This window comes from Mugil cephalus, chromosome 9 (genome assembly GCF_022458985.1).
Source record: "Mugil cephalus isolate CIBA_MC_2020 chromosome 9, CIBA_Mcephalus_1.1, whole genome shotgun sequence".
Taxonomy (NCBI): Eukaryota; Metazoa; Chordata; class Actinopteri; order Mugiliformes; family Mugilidae; genus Mugil; species Mugil cephalus.
In genome coordinates, this window is record NC_061778.1 from 15,626,250 (window position 1) to 15,649,177 (window position 22,928).

A 22,928-nucleotide genomic window follows, 5' to 3' on the forward strand; every position below is an offset into this window, starting at 1 on the left:
TGCATTCAAAATTTTTTTTTTTTTTTTAAATATACAGTAAAATTATGTTATATTACACCTTTTTTTACACTGTATGTCATCCTGACAGTAATAATAATAAACAATAATGCATTGCTCTTCTCCATTTTTAGATGTAGAAAGCACTTACAATTGTATGTATTATTCATCCGCACACACGGTCACGCTGGTGGTGGTAAACGTACAGACAACCTTATCGGGCGACCTCCTCTACCTCCTTGCTCTACCTCCTGAGCTACTGCCGCTCCAAACTGTATATGTACAAGCATCATCGCAGAGTAAAGAGTAGCCATTTGTGATGACAGTCCGATCTTAAATAAATAACCTTTCACTTTCTAGAAGTCAGCCTCAGATGACTTCCTTGTGACACTCTGCTGTGGCCTCAGAAAGTCATCATCACATAGTCGGCCTAGACATTTGGAAGGTGTAAAAGCGTCCTCGTCATCTTGTAGTAGGTTCTCTGTGCATTTAAAATGTTTCCCTCTCTTTTAAGTGTGAAAATCTTTAACCCTCCGGTCCTAAGGTTATTCTGAATGTAACTTTCACATTCTTGAAACTTGCTTGAGGCTGGATATTTGTTACTCATAACCGAGCTCTGTGCCTTTTTCAGTTTTGTTTGAATAGAATAGAATAGAATAGTTTTATTGTCGCTGCACGCCACCATACAACGAGATAGCTTATCCCTTGTAAGCACAGTACACATTAAAACACACACGTACATTGCAAGGTTACCAGCGCGGCATGGAATCATAAGTAATAAAAGACAACAAGACAAAAGTGGCTATAAAAGTATTGAGGTCCTTTAAAATATGTTACAGTCAGTTTTGGGTGGGAATTAGGCTTGTGTACGGCTGTGGAGTAGAAGCTGTTCTTAAGTCTGGTTGTGCAGCATTTGACGGCCCTGTAGCGTACTATTTTTATTTCCACCTTTTTAAGTAATAGATGTTAAAGATTCCACATGTTCATCTCTGAATTATGGCACCAGTTTGTTTAAATTATTAAATATCTTTATCATGCAGACTATTTTTACGCATCCTTTTAACACTGATGGTTTTGAGCTCCTGGTCTTACTCAGTGGGTTTGTCCACGAGCCGAAATGGTCAGCGGATCGATTCCCGGAACATGCCACGTATCCTTGAGCCCCCACACTGAACCTCCCACCCCCCATTTGTATGAATGTATGTGCGTTGGCGTGAACAGAAGGCATGTGTCATTCCGGATAATAATAGGCAGAGAAGCTCTATGTAGATCCAGGACCCTTTCTTATACCGCGCTGATCTGCACAGCTCCGTCTGTCTTGCTGGAACGCTTTGTTTTCGGCGCATCATTGACATTTCTTTCTTCCAGATAATCCATCTTTCTTCCTTGGAAAACCACACCGTATACGGTTAAAAGCCCGCCCCCTTGGAGTACAATATAAATGGGAATGGGAAACAAAGCCCTCTCTCACAATAACAATCCTTCTTCTCTCTTCTTGCGACATCACAATAACTCAAGCAGAAACCACATATATCTCGCAGTTGGTCCACACTGAAACGTTATCCACACATTTACTTACATTTACATTTTACAGGAGTCACATATGAACCGTTACGGTTAATCTGAGTTTGCATCGACACGTACGGCTGGTCTAAATACCGCCTCCTTAAGTGAAATCGAAACTTATCGCCTATTAAAGTCCCCCATTTTGAAGTCGAGCGCATTTAACCTGCAACTCTGTAAGGGTGCACTGCTCCTGTTTCGGACAATGGCTTTTCAGGCCCCCTTTTACAATCCAGTAAGTATTATTTATTTATTTATTTATTATAGGAGAAAGTCGGATGCGTGCAGGCTTTCTAGGACAGTGCACTGAGGGCTCTCGATAGTTACGCACCTCAGCCCCGTTACTTGGACGAATGCGGAAGTTTCAGCCGAACGTTTAGAAATTGGCACGAGTTAAACTTCCCTCGCGGATTCATTATGTTTTTAGCCGAGGAGCGCATAGTTTTGTGCCTTTTACGTGTGCCATAAAAAAAAAATAAAAAATTTAAATAAATTCATCCATCCACCCCTTTATGGCACACTAAGGGGCAATTACCTTATTTGGCTCTTTATAGAAACATCTGCTCACTGATATGCACCTTGTGGTAGTATTTTTATTTATTTATTTATTTTTTAATGTAGAGACATGTTGTTTTGTTTTTTTACTACACTGACACTTGTGAGCTTCTTCTCTCTGAAGCTGCACACCAGTCTCTCTCAAGTACAAACCTGCTATGCAATGTAACTGTCCACTGACAAAAACAAGCCAACTTTGTTCTCTATACCATTCTCTATTAATGCTCAATGCACACAACTAACAGTTACTTCCAGCGCCATATTTTTTTTCATCATGATAAAACAAAAGGTGAAGTAGCTGCTTGCGGTCCCCTGCAAAACACTCACTGTGTTAATGCACATTGGATCAATTATTAAGCAATTCACTGCTCTTTCTTTCATAAAATATGACCATTAAACCAGTTAATAATAGGCAGAGTAGCTCTTTTTATATGGGGAGTTTAGAAAATGGCTTCCTTAATGTCTGTTAAGGTTCAAAAAAAGAAAAAAAAAGGTACTGCAGCCCTGATGGAATATGACTGTGGTGTGGAATGCAAATTGTCTGAGAAAAACAAAACACTGGAAGTAAAGCCCTGCTCATGTCTGGCACTGACATGCATCATTGGTGGCCAGATCTCTCTTCCCTTCCCTGTATTTGAATAAAAAAAAATAAAAAAAAAAGCAAGGACAAAACAAGTTAACAGGAAGCGAGCAGACCTTTCCGTGTCTAGTCAGCAGGAAATCAGGAAAAGACAACGACAGAGGAGGTCCAATCCAAACAATACGCTACAGACCAGCTCTGCTCCTTGGCGTCTTTCATGCAAACTAAACAGGTTGAGATTATGTTTGTTGATGTTGGCCACACTTTCACTGATGTGATTTGAGGGATGCATCAAATATGACTAAGCAGTAATCCACAGCAGCTGAGAGGGACTTTAATACATGCGTCAATACAGAATCATTTCACTTCTGATATGTTGGTGGTGGTGGGGGGTTGGGGGGTGGGGGTCCTGACATGAACAGCTTGCATCAGGTCCTTTCGCAACATTTCCATTGGCTTCAGGTCAGGACTTAAACTTTCTCAAGACTTTTCATTCTCTTGTGTGCATGACTCATTGTCTGTCATTGGTCCCACAGATATGTAATATTGGCACGTTTCCCTGAATATGCAAATACCAGAGTAGAATAATAATACAGTTTCGTCTACTGTCTGGATTTTTTTGAGTCATTTTTGTTACTGTAAGAGCAGTAGGAAATCTCATCTGGGGGGAACCAGTGTCTCTGACTTTCTCTTACTAACTGAATTTGAGGATGTTTTTAAAGTTGAACGTTTCAAGAAGCAGGCCAGGCTAGCTAATGGGCTTAAAGCATGACAGTGATACTAACACATAAACAGCTGGGATGTGAGGGACGCGACCATGCACAGAACCGCAGCAGAATCCCGCTTAACCGATCTGCTCTGTCCTTCCTCAGAATGTCCCCTTCACTGGGTCGATCCACGGTGGCCTGTTTGAGGGGAAGTCTATCACCGTCAGCGGACAAGTCCTGCCTGGAGCCGACAGGTCAGAGTGCCTGCTGTATATGTCGTGACTGTACAAAACCAATTTGTCCATTCCAAACCATTTCTCTGGAGGCCTCCCTAATGTGACCAGTGATGCATGATATATTTAGCTGCATGTTGTCATTTCATTGCTGGCTGTCTAGGTCATATCCAAAGTAGACAGATTCCATAGGTTTGTAGATGGCCTGTCAAGGGTAGATGACATCCATGTCAACCCAGAGTTGTAGCCTCACACACTTCCATGCAACTTCTCTAGAAACTGGTTCACACCATAAACTCCCCAACCTTCACAGAGGCTGTGGATTATGTAACATTTTCTGAAGCTCGTATGTCTGTTGTTTTCTTAGCAGAAGTTCCAAACTCAGCAAGTTGAAGGCCGTACTTCCTTTGCTAATTATCTCAGTTCCGTGTGCCATTACCCATCCGCATCGTCTGAGAAGAAGTAGCACAGCAAAACACGTCATGATTTGCAGGATGCTAGAGCAGCGCTTCAGTAAAATCACAATTGTGCCGTTTAAAGCACAACACACAGAAGCTATGAAGTTAGAGTTAGAGGAAGTCATCGAAGCATTGTTCCTCCACTTGGATTCAACCATGAAACGCATGTGAATTTTTTGGTCAGGCCTCAAAGTGACTGAGCTCACGCAGAACATGTTTTTAGCCAATATGAAATCAAAGGAGCGGGCAAAGATATGATGTGGATCCTTAACACACAGTTTTACACACTTATTATTAAAGAAATTAACGAGCACATCATGAAATAATGACTCCTGTTGGTCTTTAGGTTCCACGTGAATTTACAGTGTGGTTCCATTAATGGTGCGGACATCGCTCTCCACGTTAACCCACGCTATGACGGTCAGGCTTATGTGGTCACCAACGCCTTCCAGCATGGCAACTGGGGGCCTGAAGAGAGGAAGTACACCTCTCCATTCCCGGCTGGCTCCAGCTTCACCCTGCTCATCACTGTCACTCGCGATTCCTACCAGGTCTATTTTTCTGCTCAGTCTTTTCAGTTTGGTGACAGTAACACTGGGAAATGTAAATGTAACTATTAACCTCTAGGTCCTTTCACACCTACCTAAAACAAAGTTAACGTGTATATGATGATAAGTTCCTTTCCAAAGACAATTGCAACATGGCTCTGCTGGATTTGTTGCATGACTGTGTGAGAGACATTGCTGTGTATACATTATATAAACCATCTCTTGGTTTAAACGCTCCCAGTTTTGGAACGATGACCATGTTGCAACATTATTATATAATGTGCAAAACTCTTTCTGTGCTCAAAACACACAAGAATAATAACATATTGTTCTCTCCAGATCAACGTCAACGGCTGCCACTTCATGGACTTTAGACATCGCCTCCCATTTCAACAGGTGGACACCATCTGTGTGGGCGGGAAAGTACAAATTTCCTCCATTAGCTTCCAGAACCCCACGGTGAGGATACCGCCAGCTGTCCGAAAAAAAAAAAAAAAAAAAAAAAAAGAAATTAAAAAATTAAACTTAGTTGTGTTTCATGCACTGCATGTGTTACAAATGAGGGGATGAGGTTAAAGTGCTTCATAAAGTTCGTTGTTTTATTTCTTTCCCCGCACAGGCGGTATTTCCTGCACAGCCTGGGTTCCCCGCACAAATGGCCTATCCCACCCAGGCTGCCTTTCCCCCTTACGCGGGATTTCCCGCTCAGCCTGGATTCATGCCACAGCCCGGGTTTCCGCCTGCAGCGCCTGTGAGTATGAAACAGAGTGGAGTTACAGTTGTAGCTGCTACGGCCGCTATTCCAGCCTTATTGTTTCAGTTAAATTCAAGTTGCTCTTTCTATCCGTCCACCGGCTTTGGTTTCAGTTGTCCCGGTTTTGAGACACGAGTCTCCAAACCACAAACTAATGCAGATAAACAGAATAGTAGGAAATATTTAATTGGAAAATTTGTATGCCAAGTATGCCAGTAATCTAGGTTGGCATGTTAGCCCACCGAGATACAGATTCAAAATAAATTGTGTTAATATTTAGTGTACAATAACAACATTAACTCACTATGTAAAGGGCAATGCCAGTTTACAGAAACTGCAAAACTGGGTCAAAAAATTCAGAAATCATTTCCATGTATTTTACAGTTGGGAAAAACAATCAGGCATATCTTTATGCAGTTCAGTTCATACACATCTTCTCTTGAGTTGAATATTAACTTGGTCTGAATATAAAATAAAACTCCTTGATTAGAAAAGCGTTGGCTCATGCATGGATGTCTTGTATATAATACCTGTTCCTCCTCTGTGAAGGCTGTACCGTACAGGGCTGTCATCAGTGGTGGACTCAAACCTGGAAGGACCATCACAATCCAAGGAACTCCATTCCCTAACGCCACAAGGTGGGACTTCATTAACAGCTGTCTGTTGATTTCACTTTGGGACCGTTTCAGACGTAACTTTACCCCTCACACAGTTTATTGTAGGGTAGAATGATGAGGAAATGAGTCATTCAGCGCGGATGAAGCAAGAGAGATCACAGTCTTGCAGGCATACTGTACATGAGAATGAGAAGTGAAAGTGACTGTTAATAGCAGTCTTCTTAATGTAGGCAACCTCTGGTAACTTCACACTGATGAACTTCCCTCTGATGGCAGTTGCAGTTTGACACCACTGAGCGTTGTATGGGATACACTATGTAGGATAGAAGTTGTACTGTATCTTGATGATGGTCTATATATGCGCTCAGTAGATGCACAGTAACAATAATTAACAATACAACAACAATAATTCTCAATGCAGTGGGCTAATGTGACAATAATGTGTACAAATTTGGACCACTGTGTTAGAAATCGATGTGCAGGGGTGAGCTTTATAGTCAGGATGAATTATTTATATCATGTTTGCGTCCATGTAATGTCACTAGTTACTAATGCAAATTTCATTGCTAAAACACAGTGCCACTATCTCCATATTACTGGAAGAATGTTTATTTATGTATCAACACTTATGTATCAACGAGCTGTCACACAGGAGACATACAGCTAATCAGATTTGTTCCAGTTCATCCCACACACATGTGATCAGTTTGGGATCTAGTGAATTTGGAAGCTGAACCGTTTCTGTGTTTCCCAGCAGAAAAGTGAATTGTCAGTGGCATTTACTAGTCCTGTCCATAGTGTTGTGGCTGATCAGCGTACGACTTTTCTCACTGGCGAAATGACAACTAAAAGTTACCTCGTTTGTAAAATGCGCGCAGTTACGTTTCTTTTTAAGAAATCCAACCAAGAGTCTCTGACGTGCTCTGTTCCCTCTCAGGTTCCACGTGAATCTCTCTTATCAGTCGGGAGTTGCTTTTCATTACAATCCACGTTTCAACGAGAACTGCGTAGTCCGAAACACCAAGCAGTGGGAGCAGTGGGGCGGCGAGGAGCGCGGTGGAGGCATGCCCTTCCGCCAGGGGCAGCCTTTCACGGTATGCTTGTCTCGAACGCTTGAATGAATGAATGAATGAATGAATGTGGATGGAGATTTGCATAAAAGATGTTCAATTAATGATTAATGCGTAACAACCTTCATTTCTTTCAGCTGACCATCTGCTGTGAGAACCACTCCTTCAGAATTGTGGTCAATGGGATGCAGGCTCACAACTACAAGCACCGCATCACTCCCCTCCAGAACATTACCTCCCTGGAGATTGAGGGTGATGTCACTCTGTCTACTGTGGTTGTGTAGAGATCCAGGACCCGTGGCTGCTCATGTCCTCTATGTGTCAGGTGGTTTCCATTGCCACAACCACCGTAGGACACAGTTAATGCATTTCACTAATTGCCAGTTGCTTTGATCATGTACTCGTCAGGGTTCATTAAACCGCTGCTTATTTGTGCTGCAGATAATGCCATTCCCTTTTTTTATACTGCTTTTAAAAGTTCGGTTTCGTTGAAGGCAGCAGTCTTACTGTGCAGTATTTACCGAGAATACAGTCAACATCAGATGGAAGTCTGGTTACAAAGTAAAACTGTCCGAAGCTGGAATTGTAAACTGTTCAGCTGACTCCTCACTGTGTAATCATGAATACTTTGTGAAATATTGTAATTAAACACAAGTGCAACAGCAAGTGTGGACAAATGATTTCCTCTCCCAAAAACGAGTCAAGCCAGCGCGACGATTCCTTTCTTTTTTTAACCTCAGAACTGCAAGTATTAAAACTGATGGTTCAGACAAAAATAGAGGAAAGGAAAGTCGCTCAGATGAACCTACAAAGGGTGGTGGGATCTGGTGTCTTCCCTCTAATCCGTAAAAGCAGAAATAAACCCAAGAGAAACAACACCTCAAAAAACAAACAAACAAAAAAACACTATTGTACACATCAAGAGCATCAGAACACAAGTCTTAAAAATCAAGCTACTGCTGAAAGGATGAGACCGATAGAGACCCATGGTTCTTGCCTTTTCTCATGCGTTTCTTGTACTTGGGCTTAGCATCCTGAGACCTGAGCTGTTATTTGCTATACATCTTTAATTTCTCAATTTCTCTTTATTTGGGATTAATAGGATCTAAGAACTATAAAAACTAAGCACCGCCTTTGAGAAATTATGTTCTCATGCACGTTCTCATGTATTTCACTCAATGTTATAATAAAGTCACCAACATGTCACAAAATACAAAGCTGTTGATTTTCATGGCTGAACATTGCTGTGGAAAAGCAGAATTGCAAATAATGAAGTCCCAACGTCCTCAAACAAGTGTTCGCTAATTAGCAAAATTATAGCTTCTTACTATTGAGAGAATCAGTGTGTCGTATTGAACTAGAAAAGTTAATAAGCATAAACAAACTATTTATGAGGTTTTGTACCTCGTCCACTGTTGTTACGTGATCGCCTGTAAAATGAATCCACTGAAATGAACGCTGTCATGTTTTTACACCAACTAGTGTCTAGTTATGAGGATAAAAAGCAGAATAAGCTGCCACAAACCTAAAACTTCCCAGAACGTCCTCATATGAGGACACAGGGTCTCAGGGGGTTAAGGAAAAAGACCGGCTACCACGAGTTAAACAAGCTTTACTTCTCAAGACTACCTGAGGGTGGATCATGTAACAGTAGGTTATAAACATAATCAGTATATGCCTTGTAATGCACTAATACTACCAGAGAAATATGTCTGACAACAAAATATTGTATGGTTGCAAGTATAATAATAAGAACCTGGTTCACTTTTTTTCTTTTAGTCTTTCTTTCATTTATGCTGCACGGATTAAAATGGTGTTGTTATATTCTTTTTGGAAAAATTCCATAAAACATTTTGGCAACACTTTCTATGAAGGTTGTATTTATAATGCCCAATGAATGCACTCATAATGTTTTATAAGGTCTATAAAGCATTATAATGGTCATTATTTCCATCTATACATATTCACAAGTCGTCATAACCAACTTCATGATGCATTATGACAACTGGTTATGAATGATTATAATTTTAATCTGAATAATGCACTATAAATATGTCAATATCTGCCTAGTCACTTGTTAGTTTTATGATGCATCATAACTACTTTGCTTTGCTAAATGTGTATAGTGATGCATAATGAGTTTTGACTTCTACAATAATCCTTTATATCTGTAGCTAAAAGTATATGTAACAAAGTTATAATAATGTATACATCTCCCTACAGCACACAGTTATAAACAGCTATGTAATATCATAAGTGCTATTTGTCAGCACTAAGTAAACTGACAAGAATATGGCACTATTATTAACAGATCTAAGTGCCTTCATAGGGTATTATAAATACAACCTTCATAGAAAGTGTTACCAAAATGTCTTAGTTGCAACAAGTTAAACTGTATCAATAGCTTTAGTCATTACACAACTTATTGTTACTACTACTACTACTAATTATAGTGCTTTATAACTTCCCCAACAACCCACACAAGTGACAATATAACGATGTGTAGTCAGTCATTTTGTCATCCTTCTGTTTGTGTGCCTGAAGAAAATCGGCACATCTCCTTCTACCTTATATCTGATTTTTATTTTTTTTATGAATCGTGTTGCGGTTTAGTCTCAAAAAACATGAAATCAATGAGGAAGCAAGCTCCCACCATCACAGCCTTCGTCTTCACATCCAGGTCCATCGGAAACGAGACCCCGAAATTGTCTCCGTCTGAGAAGCCTTCCTGCATGAACCCCCCCCACTGCTTACTGATCTGACCCACAGCCGCCGACTCGTCTGGCGACCTCACCTCGAAGACCACGTCAGACATGCACCTGCAGGTGCAGCATGGCCCCTTGATGGTCAGCTGGTGGGACCTCGCCTCGTTCAGGATGGTGAACTTGGGGAGAAAAGGGTGCCAGGTTTGCTCGACGAAGCCTATGGGGTTCCCGGGAGGGCTCTGCACCTCCAGCTCCTGGAGGCAACACGGAAAACAGCAGGAGGAGCACTTCAGAGGGCGAATCAGGGTCAAGACTTCTCGCCTCATGTTGTCGTAGAGGTGAATGGTGAACGGTCGCGCTGGGCCACACGCCTGCATGGTGAAGATGTCGTTTTCCTCTACAGCCGTAAACACCTGCTGGCCCATGTTATTCTTTACAGTGTAGGCGTTGTTTGTCTCCCAGCCGATGATCATTTCGGCCAAGTCGACTTTCTGGTGGATCAGGACCTGGTCAATGTGAGCCAGGTATTCCAGTCCAAGTGGGTAGTTTGACGGCTGCCCAGAGATGGGCATCGGCATTGGTGTCGGGGGCAGTGTGTATGGTGGAGGATGAGTCTCTCCATGGCTGGCCGGAGCTGGATAAATATGACTTGGATGTGCCTGCAAAGAAAATATAGTACGCTGGTACTTTCATGATATTGTAACAGAGTACATTGTGTCTTTAAATATAAAAATTTCTCTCTTAAACAACTAATAAAAAAAAAAGATTTTAGTTGGGCCACCATACCTGTCATTGGTAGTCAGCTGGTAGGTATATCTGCAAAGTTAGCTGCCTACTTATAGAAACACTGACACATCACATTTTTCTGTAGACTGCGATAAATATCTACAGGAGAGACTGCGATAATTTACCATTTGCTATTCTTCCCTTCCAGGAAATATATTTGGAGGTTTCACAGGTTCACATCCTGCCTGCTCTAGCTGCCCTCAATTCTGGCACTGTCTGGAGGTTACTAATGTTAAAGAAATGCAGTTTTATCGACACTTTAGGTAGCACACTTTCTCAATCTTCCCCCAGAGTTAGATACCCGAGTTAGGAAACAACCCGTATTCCAAGAAATATTAGGAACAAAAAGAGGAAATGATTTTCAGATCCGACTGAGAGTAACTGTCATCCCATATAAAATCTTCCGTCTCCTTATAACAGCTTTAGGGGTAGTACATGTACAGACTATTTCTTGTCGTCTTGTCATCTTTTCATACATTTGCAAAGATCAAATACTGAAGGCTTCAAAGCGCAGTGCTTTTTGTACTAAATTAATGACACAATGTGGGTTTATCTGGCAAAATATTATCCAGCGTTACAAAGGCTCATTCCATCTAAAATGAGTCCCTGACATGTATAGCGTGCAGTATTCAGAACAGACTATACACTTCTTAGACAAATTCATATATTTATATACTACCACACAGTGTTAATCTTTTCACTACCCTTTACACACTGTTTATCACAGAAGGACATTGATAAGAATAGACACCTACCATATGTGGGTATGTTGATTTCTTCAAAGCACCGTGATGTGTATGTGTGTGACATGTGATATGTGTTGTTAGTGCTCGTACACTCCTTGGCAACGGGATGTGTTTTAGAGCTGGAGTCACGTTATCCCTTTTGTTCTGTGTGATCTCTTGCTAGTCTCCCTCACTGAAATCTGACACCGTCTTTTTTAATGTCTTCATTTATTTTCATTCTATTTACAGTTACATTATTCTTGTGTATCACAATATACAGTATGATGTTTTTTTGTTAATTATTATTATTGAATAACCAGGTAACCTAGCCCACATTATAATCTTGTAGGAGCTCCCTGACATTTTTTTAATGACTTGATTAAATTGTTTCCAAATGACCTTGCGTTCCTCCACACTGACATTTATTCATTGTGACATTTATATATGTTATTCTCTCCAGTGACGTACTGTACATTGTGCCACGTTGATTGACTGTAGGTGTGTTCTTCCTGGAAAGACTTATCCTTTTGTTCTTTTTTGAGTCTGTCCCCCACGAGATCTTGCTAGAGCCGGATGCGAGCCAGCTATTCATGGCTCAAATCAAACCCTTATCATTGCAACATAGATATATCTTTACAAAAATGCTTCCTTGGGATACCATAGATTAAACAGATTTGTTCTTGTCACCTTTTTCCCCATATTACTAATCCTGCTCCCATCTTAAGCAAACTGTTGCTGGTTAACTTGGCTGAATACATGCCTGAATCAATGAAAAAATGGATAGACTTGGCTCTCAAAATACAGTTTAAACTGTTTATGACTATACAGAGAGCTCATAATGTTGCTGTCATAGGGATAAACAAGAGCATAGGGGCATGAAGCGGTCAGTGACAACAACAGTCCAATAAAAAGTGAAGTAGCTGATATAATGTATCAATGTCAGAGGTCAGAGATTAGGCATTCAGATAGGAATGGATAACTATGAGGTATGAAGACCGGCCAGGATGTTGAGTCCAGGACCACAGATGAGTAGAATGGAGCTCTGCCGATCAGAAACATACAGCTCCAGGTGTAGAAGACAGGCGGGGTGGGGAGGAAATGGAGAAGGAGAGAAGGAAACGTCACTAATAGCATAACCAGTCGGATATCATGATTCAGCTATGCCAGTGCATTTCTTTGGGACTAAAAGAGTTCTTTCCAAAAGCAACAAAAACGAGCCTTCTTCATGCCTCACGGTCAAAACAATAATCATTTACATTTGCAAGATTGCAGGTTTTAACTGTGCACATGACTTGAGTCACACAGAGCAAGGAGTTAATGTTTAACAGGGGTTTAATTAACTAGCACAACAGAGCCAGGCAGCAGAACAGAGGGCCACAGATGTGAACTGAGGTGAACTGGGAGAAAAGGTGGCTTTCAGTGTTTTACTGTATTTTTTTTTTCTTCTTTTTTAAATTCTGTGAGACACTATTCGTCAGGTTTCTTCAACAAAATGTGAAGTTATACAAGGCCTCTGTCTGAAGCTCCATTGCAGGAGTTTCTGAGTGCAAACACCTGCACTGAATTTTTAACCCGTCTTTCAACACTGTTTGACACTGTTCCAACATAATATCCTTACCATTGATAGTAACAAACATAAAATAATGTGCATTTTCTGTCTCTCTTATGTTCAACCATTTGTGGTCACTGGATACTGTTACGCCCCTCTATACCTCCATCTGTCCAAGTGTCTTTGGCTTGTGTTCAATCACCTTAACCAGCCACACCTGAGAAGACTGAAGAAAGGGCCGTGTTGAAGAGGCCACTTTTCAGTTGCAGAAGCTTACCATGTCTCACCTGTTGTCTTTTTGCTTTCCTTTCAATGAAATAGACCATTTTTGTAACTCCGCCATGTGTCTCCTAGATTTATGTTATGCCTCTCGAGCCAGGTTATAACAATCCCCATAGCAGAAGCAGTAGCACTGTAGCAGTGTAGCAGTGGCAGCCTATGACTCCAAGTGTACACTACTGTGTGAACGAACGGATGGGTCAAGTGCAGAAAAAAAAAAGTTATTTTTCTCAATTGTTCAACAAGAAAGTGTTTGGCAGTTATTTACCACTGACAACCATGGACAACCCCTCTCACCCACTGCATCACACTGTACGGGACGTAAGAAGCTCCTTCGGCAGCAGACTGCTGCATCCACGCTGCTGTGTGGACTGTAAAAAAAACGTACAGGAAAACAATTCTAAACTATGCAAATGAGAATAAAGTATTTAAATCTTGACACTTATAGATTTTTAAGCCAAGATTTATTTCCTTTTTTTTTAAGTGATTAAAACGTGCAGGTTCTGTCGCCCAACCTGTAGTTCAGGAACGAGGGATGACAGACAGTCTCAACGCCCTGAACCACTTCAAACTCACACAAATACCACCCGCTATCTCACAGCTGATATGGACAGTCCTCCTCCAGCTCTCTCGTGGCAGACGTCCAGTAACACAGACACAACAACCTCAGCACAGTAGAAGAAATCTGGACCGAGTTTTGGACAGTATTTGTCATTGTGTTGGATTATTGCAATAATAACAAGAATCATAAATTTGCACAAAAATATCATAGAAATGCAAAGACCAGCCACAATGTCCTGACAACGTCCCCCAATGTCTCCCAACTTTATTATTCCATCGACACACTGTCAATCTCTTGATATTGTTCAGATTTCTTCAGAACATATATATTTTATCGACATCCAACCATTTGTGTACCTGTCACTTTTAATCAGAGGAGTAGGTATTGTAAACTTGGCTTTTACAATTTGAACCTGCTCTCTCTACATTGCCTGTCTCTTTGTAAAAGACATTAACTGGCACACTGTCCTAATCTAATCTAATCTAATCTAATCTAATCTAATCTAATCTAATCTAATCTAATCTAATCTAATCTAATCTAATCTAATCTAATCTAGGTGAAGTACTGTAACAGTTTGCTGCACAATTTGTGTGACTGGAGTTTTTTTGAACAATGAACACCTTCTCTTCTCTACTGTTCTCTCTGTTCACACAAACTGCTTTTTAGCGGTGGCTTATTTCCCCAGACCTTTGGACACTCATCAAAACAATCAACCTTAAGTTCAAAACCGAAGAGTTTTGGTGGCTCTAGTGCATTTTGCAGCAACAAGTATGGAGAGTTTTTGAAAAAGTGGACATTTTAATGAGACAAGCATGAAAATTATTGGCAAAAACTATAAAATACCACCTGTCTATCTTAATATTTGCTGAGGTGATTTTGTATTAATCCGGTGTTGCTAATGGATGCAAAGGCAATCTGCATTTTGCGGTTCAAAAATACAGTAAATCATTCAAAAATTGCGGAGTATACAGAACCTTTGTTGGTTTATATGCACAGCTGCCTCTGGTGGCAGTGTACAAAGATGTCCATGCTTGAGGTACCTGACGTCCCCCCTACAGTCAGTCTTGTCTGGGTATATCTATGGTTGTTTCAGCAATCAGGCTGATCTATTTACGTCTGGAATCGTTTCCTGAATGGAATGATTGACAAATCTTTTTGTCCAAGGACGTAGTAACCGAAGTTGGAGCTCTCACATGAATGCAGACGCTAGCAGGAAGCGACGAACTGTACTAGTGATGGGAACCGCAGTTCTTTTGACTATGCTGAATCAGCAGAATCAGTTCATTAAAATGATCCGTTCAACTGATTCGTTCTCCGAATCAATGCTTTTTAAATCGTTTTGCAGATAGTTTATGGACGTGTATTAATGGTGTTACATGTAGTGTTTTGTATTATGTATTCCCTTGCAGGCCTATAGCCATTTCATGCTCCATCTGGTGCAGCAGGCGGAAAAACCCAACAATTTGTGCATACATTTCCAGCCTTTCAAATAAAGTGTAAAGTGTAGCCCACCCAGGAGTGCGGAGTATGAAGACACAGTACAGATGACATATTCACATGTATACACGCGTATACAGGTGTATATAGCAATATGATTAACCATATAGTTTAACCCTTTGGGAAGTTGTGCTTTCTAGGGAAAAAAGCTGCCATTAAGTAATGATGACTAGTGATGCCACTTTTTTTCAGTAAGGAGTAATCTAACGCGTTACTATTTCCAAACCAGATTAAAGTCACTTATCCAAATCACCCTGCGTTACTATTTTTCCCGTTTTCATGAGTAAAAAGAGTTATTTTGCCATTGTGCAGCTGTTATGATATAAAATGAATAACTCTAAAATGAAAAATATTTATGGATATGCCCGGGCTGTACCTCCCCTATATGCCCAGCAGGGGTCACTGATTCACTGCCTTTACGCAGCTGCTCTGATGCACTGGTATGTGATCTGATCTACCACAGCAGCCAGCGCTGGCCTAGCTGAGAGGAGAAGCCAGACTGAGGCTTCGTTTTGCCACCAGCCGAGCTGCTCCCATCAACACCAGCGGTGCTCTGGAAAACCGTGAGTCAGGACTCTTACTCCATTGTGTTTCTAGCCCCATTTTCCATTGATGTTTGTTGGATTTTACCTAAACACTCAGTTTAGCATGTTAATTTGTTCAAGAATAAAGGTGACAAAATAGATGAGTGGTGATTTATTTGTAAATCATCTAAGTTCATGTGTTTCCACAGGGTGGAGGACCAGTTTCCTTTAGCACACAGCTGTCAAACATGCAGCCCGGAAGAGGGTCTAACCCTGCAATGTGCAAATATTACATTTAAGACACGGACTCCAGTAAATGGAAAAACTGATATTTCTAGGCTTCACATTGGTTTTGGAAGCATCGTGGACATAACACGACACTGAGACCTGGAACTAATTGCACTTTTTCTTAAAAGATGTTATAATATATATAATGTTATTTGCACTAAAACAAAGGTACTCATTTGGAGCTGTCATTGTTTATAGACCATACCTGGACCCCCAGAGCCGTCACTACGTCATTGTCTGAAGTCCTGTGTTCTCCCTGATGGAGAGGAGAACATACTTACAATCTGGACTGTAATTTCACTTGCTATTAAATGTGAGCGATTGAAGAACCAGAATTGTTCTCTCTCAGAATGAATATACAATGATAAATAACAAGTTAAATGTGGGTATACATAGCATGAATGTGCAAAAGAAACACCATCAACAAACCAAAAGATAATAATCATTATGGATGTGGCAACAAACCACACTCTATTTTATTTGTTTCCTTATTTATTTATTTTTGTATTGTACTTACCAATATCACTCTTGTGCAGACAGCAGGAATACTTATCTTTCTAACAGAAAAGTTGGGTCTAACCCTGTGGCACACATGTCAGACTCAAGGCCAATTGAATTATATCTATCAGCAAATAGTGGGTATGCACCATACGGTCATACGGAGGAAAATAATTATTTGGAATCGCATTTTCTTTATTCAGCAGCTGTCCCCATTATTTGGGTCTTCAGAATTTGATCTATCCCTCGCACCCTGAGAGTTTCTGCACCTTGGGCAAAGAAGTCCTCATTTTCTAAAGAAAGACTGCAATTTACATTTTTTTTGTCAACATCCATATCAGATGAATGACAAAAGTACGTAGTTTGACATGAATCTATCTGGGAAATATTATATAATAGCAGACATTAACTGCATTGTTTCAATATAACTGCTATTCCTAACTTTTTAGTCAGAATTGGTCAAATAACATCAACACTGAGACCCAGGATTAAAGAGCAGATGGCAGCATTGTGCTGAAAAAGAAAAAAAAAATCAGGTTGTTCATAAAACATCTTGTAAAAGCACTTTTGTGCACTAAAACAAAGGGAAACATTTGGAGTTGGTATTTATTTATTTATTTATTTATTTATTTATTATCTTACTGGTCCAGCCCACTCCAAGTCAGATTGGTTTGTATGTGGCTCCTGAATTAAAACAAATTCGGCACCCCTGGTCGAAAGTGTTATCAGTTGATTTATTTATTTATTTTTCTCATTTAGACTTAGATAAACTTTATTAATCCAAAAGAGAAACTACTTGGTCACAGTAGCTCAATTGGAAATTTGGACAAAAAAAAAGTATATTTTGCTCCACTAACTTAATTAGATTTCAGCTCCAAAATATTAGATAGACAGATGTTTTAGTTTTCCTTCATAGGAAAATAGTTTCCACAGTCCGTACAGCCCTCAGAATACAGCGCATCATATCACAAAACAAAAACAAACACATGTAACATGTGCCATGTACTCATATACCCATAAAATCAGCACAACGATTCTGTCACCTCACATATCCAACTAACAAATCATGCATCTTAGCACTTACAGATTGAGACACATAACTCTTTCATAACTCCACCACAGACTGCATAAATACCTGTATAAATCTTTATCCTGTCTATGCTTCACACCCACATGCATTTTCAACACATGGAGCCGTCCTAGTGGGGCAGAGCCCGGGCTGTACCTCCGCTATATGCCCAGCAGGGGTCACTGGATCACCGCCTTTACGCAGCTGCTCTGATGCACTGGAAGCAGCCATCTGATCTGATCTACCACAACAGCCAGCGCTAGCCTAGCTGAGAGGAGAAGCCAGGCTGAGGCTTCGTTTTCCCACCAGCCGAGCTGCTCCCATCAACACCAGCGGTGCTCTGGAAAAAACCGTGAGTATATCTGCCCCCGTACTAACCCAGGCGCTCACATGTGACAGGACCCGTTTTATTCTGAAGGCAGCAGCGTTGAAGCAGACAGGAGGTGAGGCTGATCGGAGCGCTTTTTTTTTTTCCTCGCAGGGATCCGAGCGGTGTTGTTCCCAGCCTGAGCAGAAAGGAGGGCAAAGAACTAAAGGCTGAAACATGAGCAAATTAGCCTCGTTAGCTAGGCGGGCGGCTCACTGCAAAGTTGGGGAAAAGGCATAATGAATCACCGCGAGGGGCTTGCGTTATTTTGGAGTTTTACCATTTGGAGCGGGGTAAAAAAAAATAAAAAATCATATTTGTTATTAGGTAACGTTTCGCCCACAGACCAAACAGCGGCGCTCAGCTAGCCCGGTGTAGCCGAAAAGCTACACCCTAGTTTAGCCCTGTCATGCTTTTCGTCCCCTTTGACTGCGGAGTGCGGCTGACAAACGCGCCTTTGTGTGCGTAAATGTACAATATTGGTGTCGCATTAACCTCAGCAGCCAAGTAGACGAACAGAAGAGGACTTAAGGAGACCTTTGGCTTCCCAGCCAGCCTGGATCCTGTTGAAACAGCAGCTCTGTAATAACCATGCATGTGCCAATAGTTAGAAAAAACGAGTTAATGAGTGGCTCCTTAGGAAAACATCTCCCAGTTATCTTCCTATAAGGAACAAAAACTCATGGACTATTATTTTTATTCCCCGCCACCACTAACTAGCTTTCCAGGGTCACTTGGTGCTGTTTCAGACTTTGACAGCATTGTGCAGATAAAGGATGGAAGTCTCAGTGACTTGCTTCATGTGTTGTTATTAATTAGGTGTAAGCCAACTAAATAATTAATCGGGAAAATAATAAGTACTGATTGTTTTTGTTGCATAATGCATAATAATCCATTTCTGTAGCTGCTAACATTTCGCAAATAAAAGACATTTTAATTGTAATTTCTCCAGTGGCAGCTGTTCTACACATCGATCAGCAAAAACATTAAAACCACCGACAGGAAAATTAGATCTTGAGACGATCCACCGTTCGGCCGAGAAACTTTTGGACCTGACATTCCTGTGGATGTTATTCAGACATGTTCCACCCGCCTAGATCAGAGCTGACATCTCCGCCCAATAGCGATGACACTCCTTGACGACATCAGCCATCCCCAGGAGGATGCAGCCTGAGACAGGCACACACACACACACAAAAACGGTTTAGGAAAAAAAAAAAACAGCAGAAGGTGTTGACCTGGCCTCCAAATTCACTAGATCCCAAAAAGATCAAGTATCTGTGGGATGCGCTGGAACAAGCCTGACCCATAGAGGCTCCCCTCCTCTTAACCCGTAGGAACCAAAGACCCCCATTAACAACATCCTGTTGCCAGACACCACAGGACACCCTCAATGTCATGACGTACAGTGGACATGCAAAAACTGCACTATACATCTCAGATAAAACAGCACTTTTTTTTGCCCCTCCTCAGGTCCCCTCGTAGATTTTCCCTAGGCTTTCCGTCTCATTGGTTGTCTCGTTCCAAAACATTAATCTTTTGTTGCTCAAGCCGTTCTTCTGATGATTTGGATCTGTGCATTCATTCAATCATTGTCACGCTGAATAGTGAAAGTTATTTTCATTTTCAGCTTCCTCGCGAGATGCCAAAAGGTTTGTGTCTAAATTGCCTGGCACTTGGAGCTATTTATTAAAGCCCTTGATTCAGGTGCAGAACGAGTCAAGTCAAGTTTGTTGTCAATTCTGACATGTGCAACACAATACAAGAATGAAATTACCAGTGTGGCAACTAAACAACAAAATGTAAACAAAATGTGCTACAAATAGTGATGCTTTTGTTTTTTCCCTTATTTCTGCCCTCGTAACACACCTGGATGACTGAGAATGTTCACAGACAAGATCATTTTGAAATGACTTTTTATTTGACATCAGCTACTAAGCTTGCGTCTTGTATGTCGTCATATTAAGTAACATGAATACAGTTATTATTTGCTGATTTTTGGCAACGTTTCCGAGTTTCACATGAAAATAATTTTCATTTACATTTATATTGACATCGTTTGTCCCTCCTTTGTCCTTCTCCAGGGGATTTCTACTTGTTGGTCACGACAGACGCACCTGGTGACGTCTCCGACGCCGTTGAGTAGAGTCGCATAGCCCGTCGCCATGTTTAACCTGATGAAAAAGGACAAGGAGAGGGAAGGGAGCAGGAAGGAGAAGAAGGATAAAAAGGAGAGGATGTCTCCGGCGGAGCTGCGCAGCCTGGAGGAGATGAGCATGCGCCGCGGCTTCTTCAACTTGAAGAGGGAGGCGAAGCGCGAGTCCAAGAACAAACTGGAAATCTCCAACCCCATCCCGATCAAAGTGGCCAGCAGCAGCGAGCTCACCCTCACCGACATCGAGTCGGACGGCCTGAGCAACAGAAGCAGCGTGGTCCTGGACGACCAGCTGAGCGCCGCCAGCTCCACCGACGACCTGAAGGGAGAGGGCGGCGGAGGGCAGGACGGCCACCGCAGCTCGGTGCGCGACCGCGTGGCCCACTTTGGCTCGATCGCCAAGCAGAACTCGTCGCAGGTGGGTCAGATGATGAAGCGCTTCTCCTTTTCCCAGAGGAGCAAAGAGGAGAGTCCCTCCGAGGGCTCGACTCCCTCGGGGCAAAACTCTGCCGCTCCATCCCCGCAGGTGGAGAGCAAGGTTTTCAACGTGCTGCGCAAACAGAGCCTCAAGCAGCAGTCCGACGCGCCGGCCGCCAAGAAGGTCTGCATCCCCGAAGTGGTCGACAAGACCTTCCCCGCGGAGCTCCAGCTCCCGGCCCTGGTCGCGCCGAGCGCGCCCGAAACGCGCGAGCTGGAGCTGCAGCGCCGGAACACGGGCGACTTTGGGTTCTCTCTGCGTCGCACCACGATGCTGGACCGCAGCCCCGACGGAGGAGTGTACAGGCGCGTGGTCCACTTCGCCGAGCCTGGCGCCGGCACCAAGGACCTGGCGCTGGGGCTGGTGCCGGGGGACCGGCTCGTGGAGATTAACGGGCGGAACGTGGAGAACAAGACCAGGGACGAGATCGTGGAGATGATCCGCCAGTCGGGGGACGTGGTGAGGCTGAAGGTGCAGCCGATCCTGGAGCTGAGCGAGCTGAGCCGCTGCTGGCTGAGGAACACAGAGGGGCTACGCAGGGAGGCCGGACGTGTAAGTAGCTTATCCGTTTTCAGCGCGCAGATAAAGTTCACTCTCTGTTCTTATCTTGGTTAACTGCCTTTCGACCTAAGGTTTTTTCAATGGAAAAAAAGAAAGATCAAGAAGACCCTTGTGTGGGTTGCACCAAGGAGCAAATTCAATGATTAAATCTTTCTCTAGCGTACATTCAGCAGGTTTCCAACTGTGTGCTGTCTGAACACATGCAGTATAGAAGTGTCTCAGCATGATGGGACATTGATGCTTGCTGTATGTCTGAATGTGTCCTTCCAAAGCTCCACCTAAAGACTCTTTGCCAGGTTTCACCCTGCGCTTGTTGGGGACAGTGTGGGGACGGGCATTTGGCTGCAAAAATCTGTTAGTGTGTGAATGGAAAAGACCCGGCCTGACCTCAGTCGCACTCAGTCAAACATGTTTGTGTTTTTTGGGCCAAATCTGGGCTCAATCGGGTAGTATGAACTGATTACCGACCCAAGTGCAAACACATGTTGCCAACAGCCAGTGAACAGAAGATTGGACACGGTGCCGGAAGAAGACGGGAACTAGCCGGAATATCAATACGAGAGCAGGACGGTGGCGACGAAGCGAACCTGGACCACAGAAACAAAGGGAGATTAATCGCGTTGCGGCGGGAGCAGGAGCGCCCTTTATATGTCCTGTATGTGTGAGAGCTTGATGCGATCGTTTTGCTGTAGTCGGTTTAAGAATCGTGTAACATCTGTGATCACACGCAGCTGTCAAGGGTGTGACCCTCGGTCTTTCTGTCGTCACACAGTCTGTCAGTGTCTTTTCAAAATCTGTGGAGACTATGAAAGTTGTTTCCCGGCTTTTCTTTACTCATTTGAAAAAAAAAAAAAGTCTAACGACTTAACAAATTAAAAGACCAGCGTTGACCAACTTTTTGCCTAAATGGTGCGTTTTTAAAGACTAATGTGACTTTGCTTTGACTAATTGGCCGATTTCCAAGCCAGAAGCGGAGCGCAGATGCAAAATGTCCTAGGAACAAATCTGCAACACTTCCAGTGTGACGGGCCCGTGTTTGCGCTTCTTAACCAGCTGAAGCACAGCATGGATCAACTTTATTTTTTTTTCGGCTGTAAGTCATTATATCTAATCATGACGTGGGAGTAGAGTAAATGGTCCCTGCTGACATTATTTTGTTTGAGGAGTAGGATTTTGGAGCCTATTTAAGCGGCCTCACAAATCATATTATTCTATAATCTTTAGCAGGGACACGCTCCTTTCAGTCGTCCACACGGATTTTAAGACTGAAAAGCCGTGTCTCTTTGAAACATTATGTAACATGTACAGAGTACAAATCCCGACTACTAACCTTTTACACAACGGCATCTGTATGCGTGAGTGTGTCTCTCTCTCTCTCTCTTCATGCTGCTGGGGCACAGCGTACTAGTTAAATCAGTGGACATTATTGTTTCCCTTACCTTTCTAAAAATTAATAATTAATTTAACGAATTTCCCTCCGGGGATGAATAAAGTAATTTATCTATCTATCTAAAAACATGTTTCTGCCTCCCTAGTTTTACTGCAAGTTCAGTAAAAGGCCGCAGTCCTTTGAGGTGACCCTCTGTTCCTGAACTTCATGTCAGCGCTGTGGCATTTTTTTTGACCTGTACTGGGTTTATCCCACCTCTCGCCCAAGGATGGCCAAAGATAAGCTTCTCCATTTGCATGTTCTTCCCCTATCTCCATGGTGCGCCCTTGGGCGAGGCACCAAACCTGTAATTGCACCTTGCATAACAAATGCAACATGCAAAAACAAAAAAAAAACAGACCCAGTCTAGATGG

The 22,928-nt window shown here is 42.2% G+C and overlaps 3 protein-coding genes across 8 annotated transcripts in view; 2 read left to right on the forward strand and 1 right to left on the reverse strand.

Moving 5' to 3' along the window:
- The first annotated feature begins 1,630 nt into the window (after positions 1-1,630).
- On the forward strand, positions 1,631-7,748 carry LOC125014016 (galectin-9-like). Its single transcript, XM_047595021.1, has 8 exons — positions 1,631-1,795; positions 3,568-3,656; positions 4,440-4,644; positions 4,981-5,100; positions 5,261-5,392; positions 5,945-6,033; positions 6,950-7,106; positions 7,220-7,748. The coding sequence occupies exons 1-8, from the start codon at positions 1,766-1,768 to the stop codon at positions 7,364-7,366; spliced, it is 969 nt and encodes a 322-aa protein (XP_047450977.1). The 5' UTR covers positions 1,631-1,765; the 3' UTR covers positions 7,367-7,748.
- A 1,583-nt stretch (positions 7,749-9,331) lies between these two features.
- Positions 9,332-14,809, reverse strand: LOC125014018 (phospholipid scramblase 1-like). Its single transcript, XM_047595022.1, has 2 exons — positions 14,663-14,809; positions 9,332-10,446 (listed from the first exon to the last, which is right to left on the reverse strand). The coding sequence occupies exon 2, from the start codon at positions 10,363-10,365 to the stop codon at positions 9,673-9,675; it is 693 nt and encodes a 230-aa protein (XP_047450978.1). The 5' UTR covers positions 10,366-10,446; positions 14,663-14,809; the 3' UTR covers positions 9,332-9,672.
- A 2,972-nt stretch (positions 14,810-17,781) lies between these two features.
- Positions 17,782-22,928, forward strand: part of myo18ab (myosin XVIIIAb) — a 93,991-nt gene continuing 88,844 nt past the window's right edge. For 2 of the 6 annotated variants that reach the window (XM_047594788.1, XM_047594791.1), the window contains exons 1-2: positions 17,782-17,916; positions 20,016-21,116. In XM_047594788.1, coding sequence (XP_047450744.1) covers positions 20,097-21,116 — 1,020 coding nt within the window. In that variant the 5' untranslated portion in view covers positions 17,782-17,916; positions 20,016-20,096. Of the gene's footprint in view, positions 18,008-18,045; positions 18,225-20,015; positions 21,117-22,928 lie in introns of those variants that run through there. The other 4 variants (XM_047594790.1, XM_047594796.1, XM_047594789.1 and 1 more) reach the window with 4 other exon arrangements.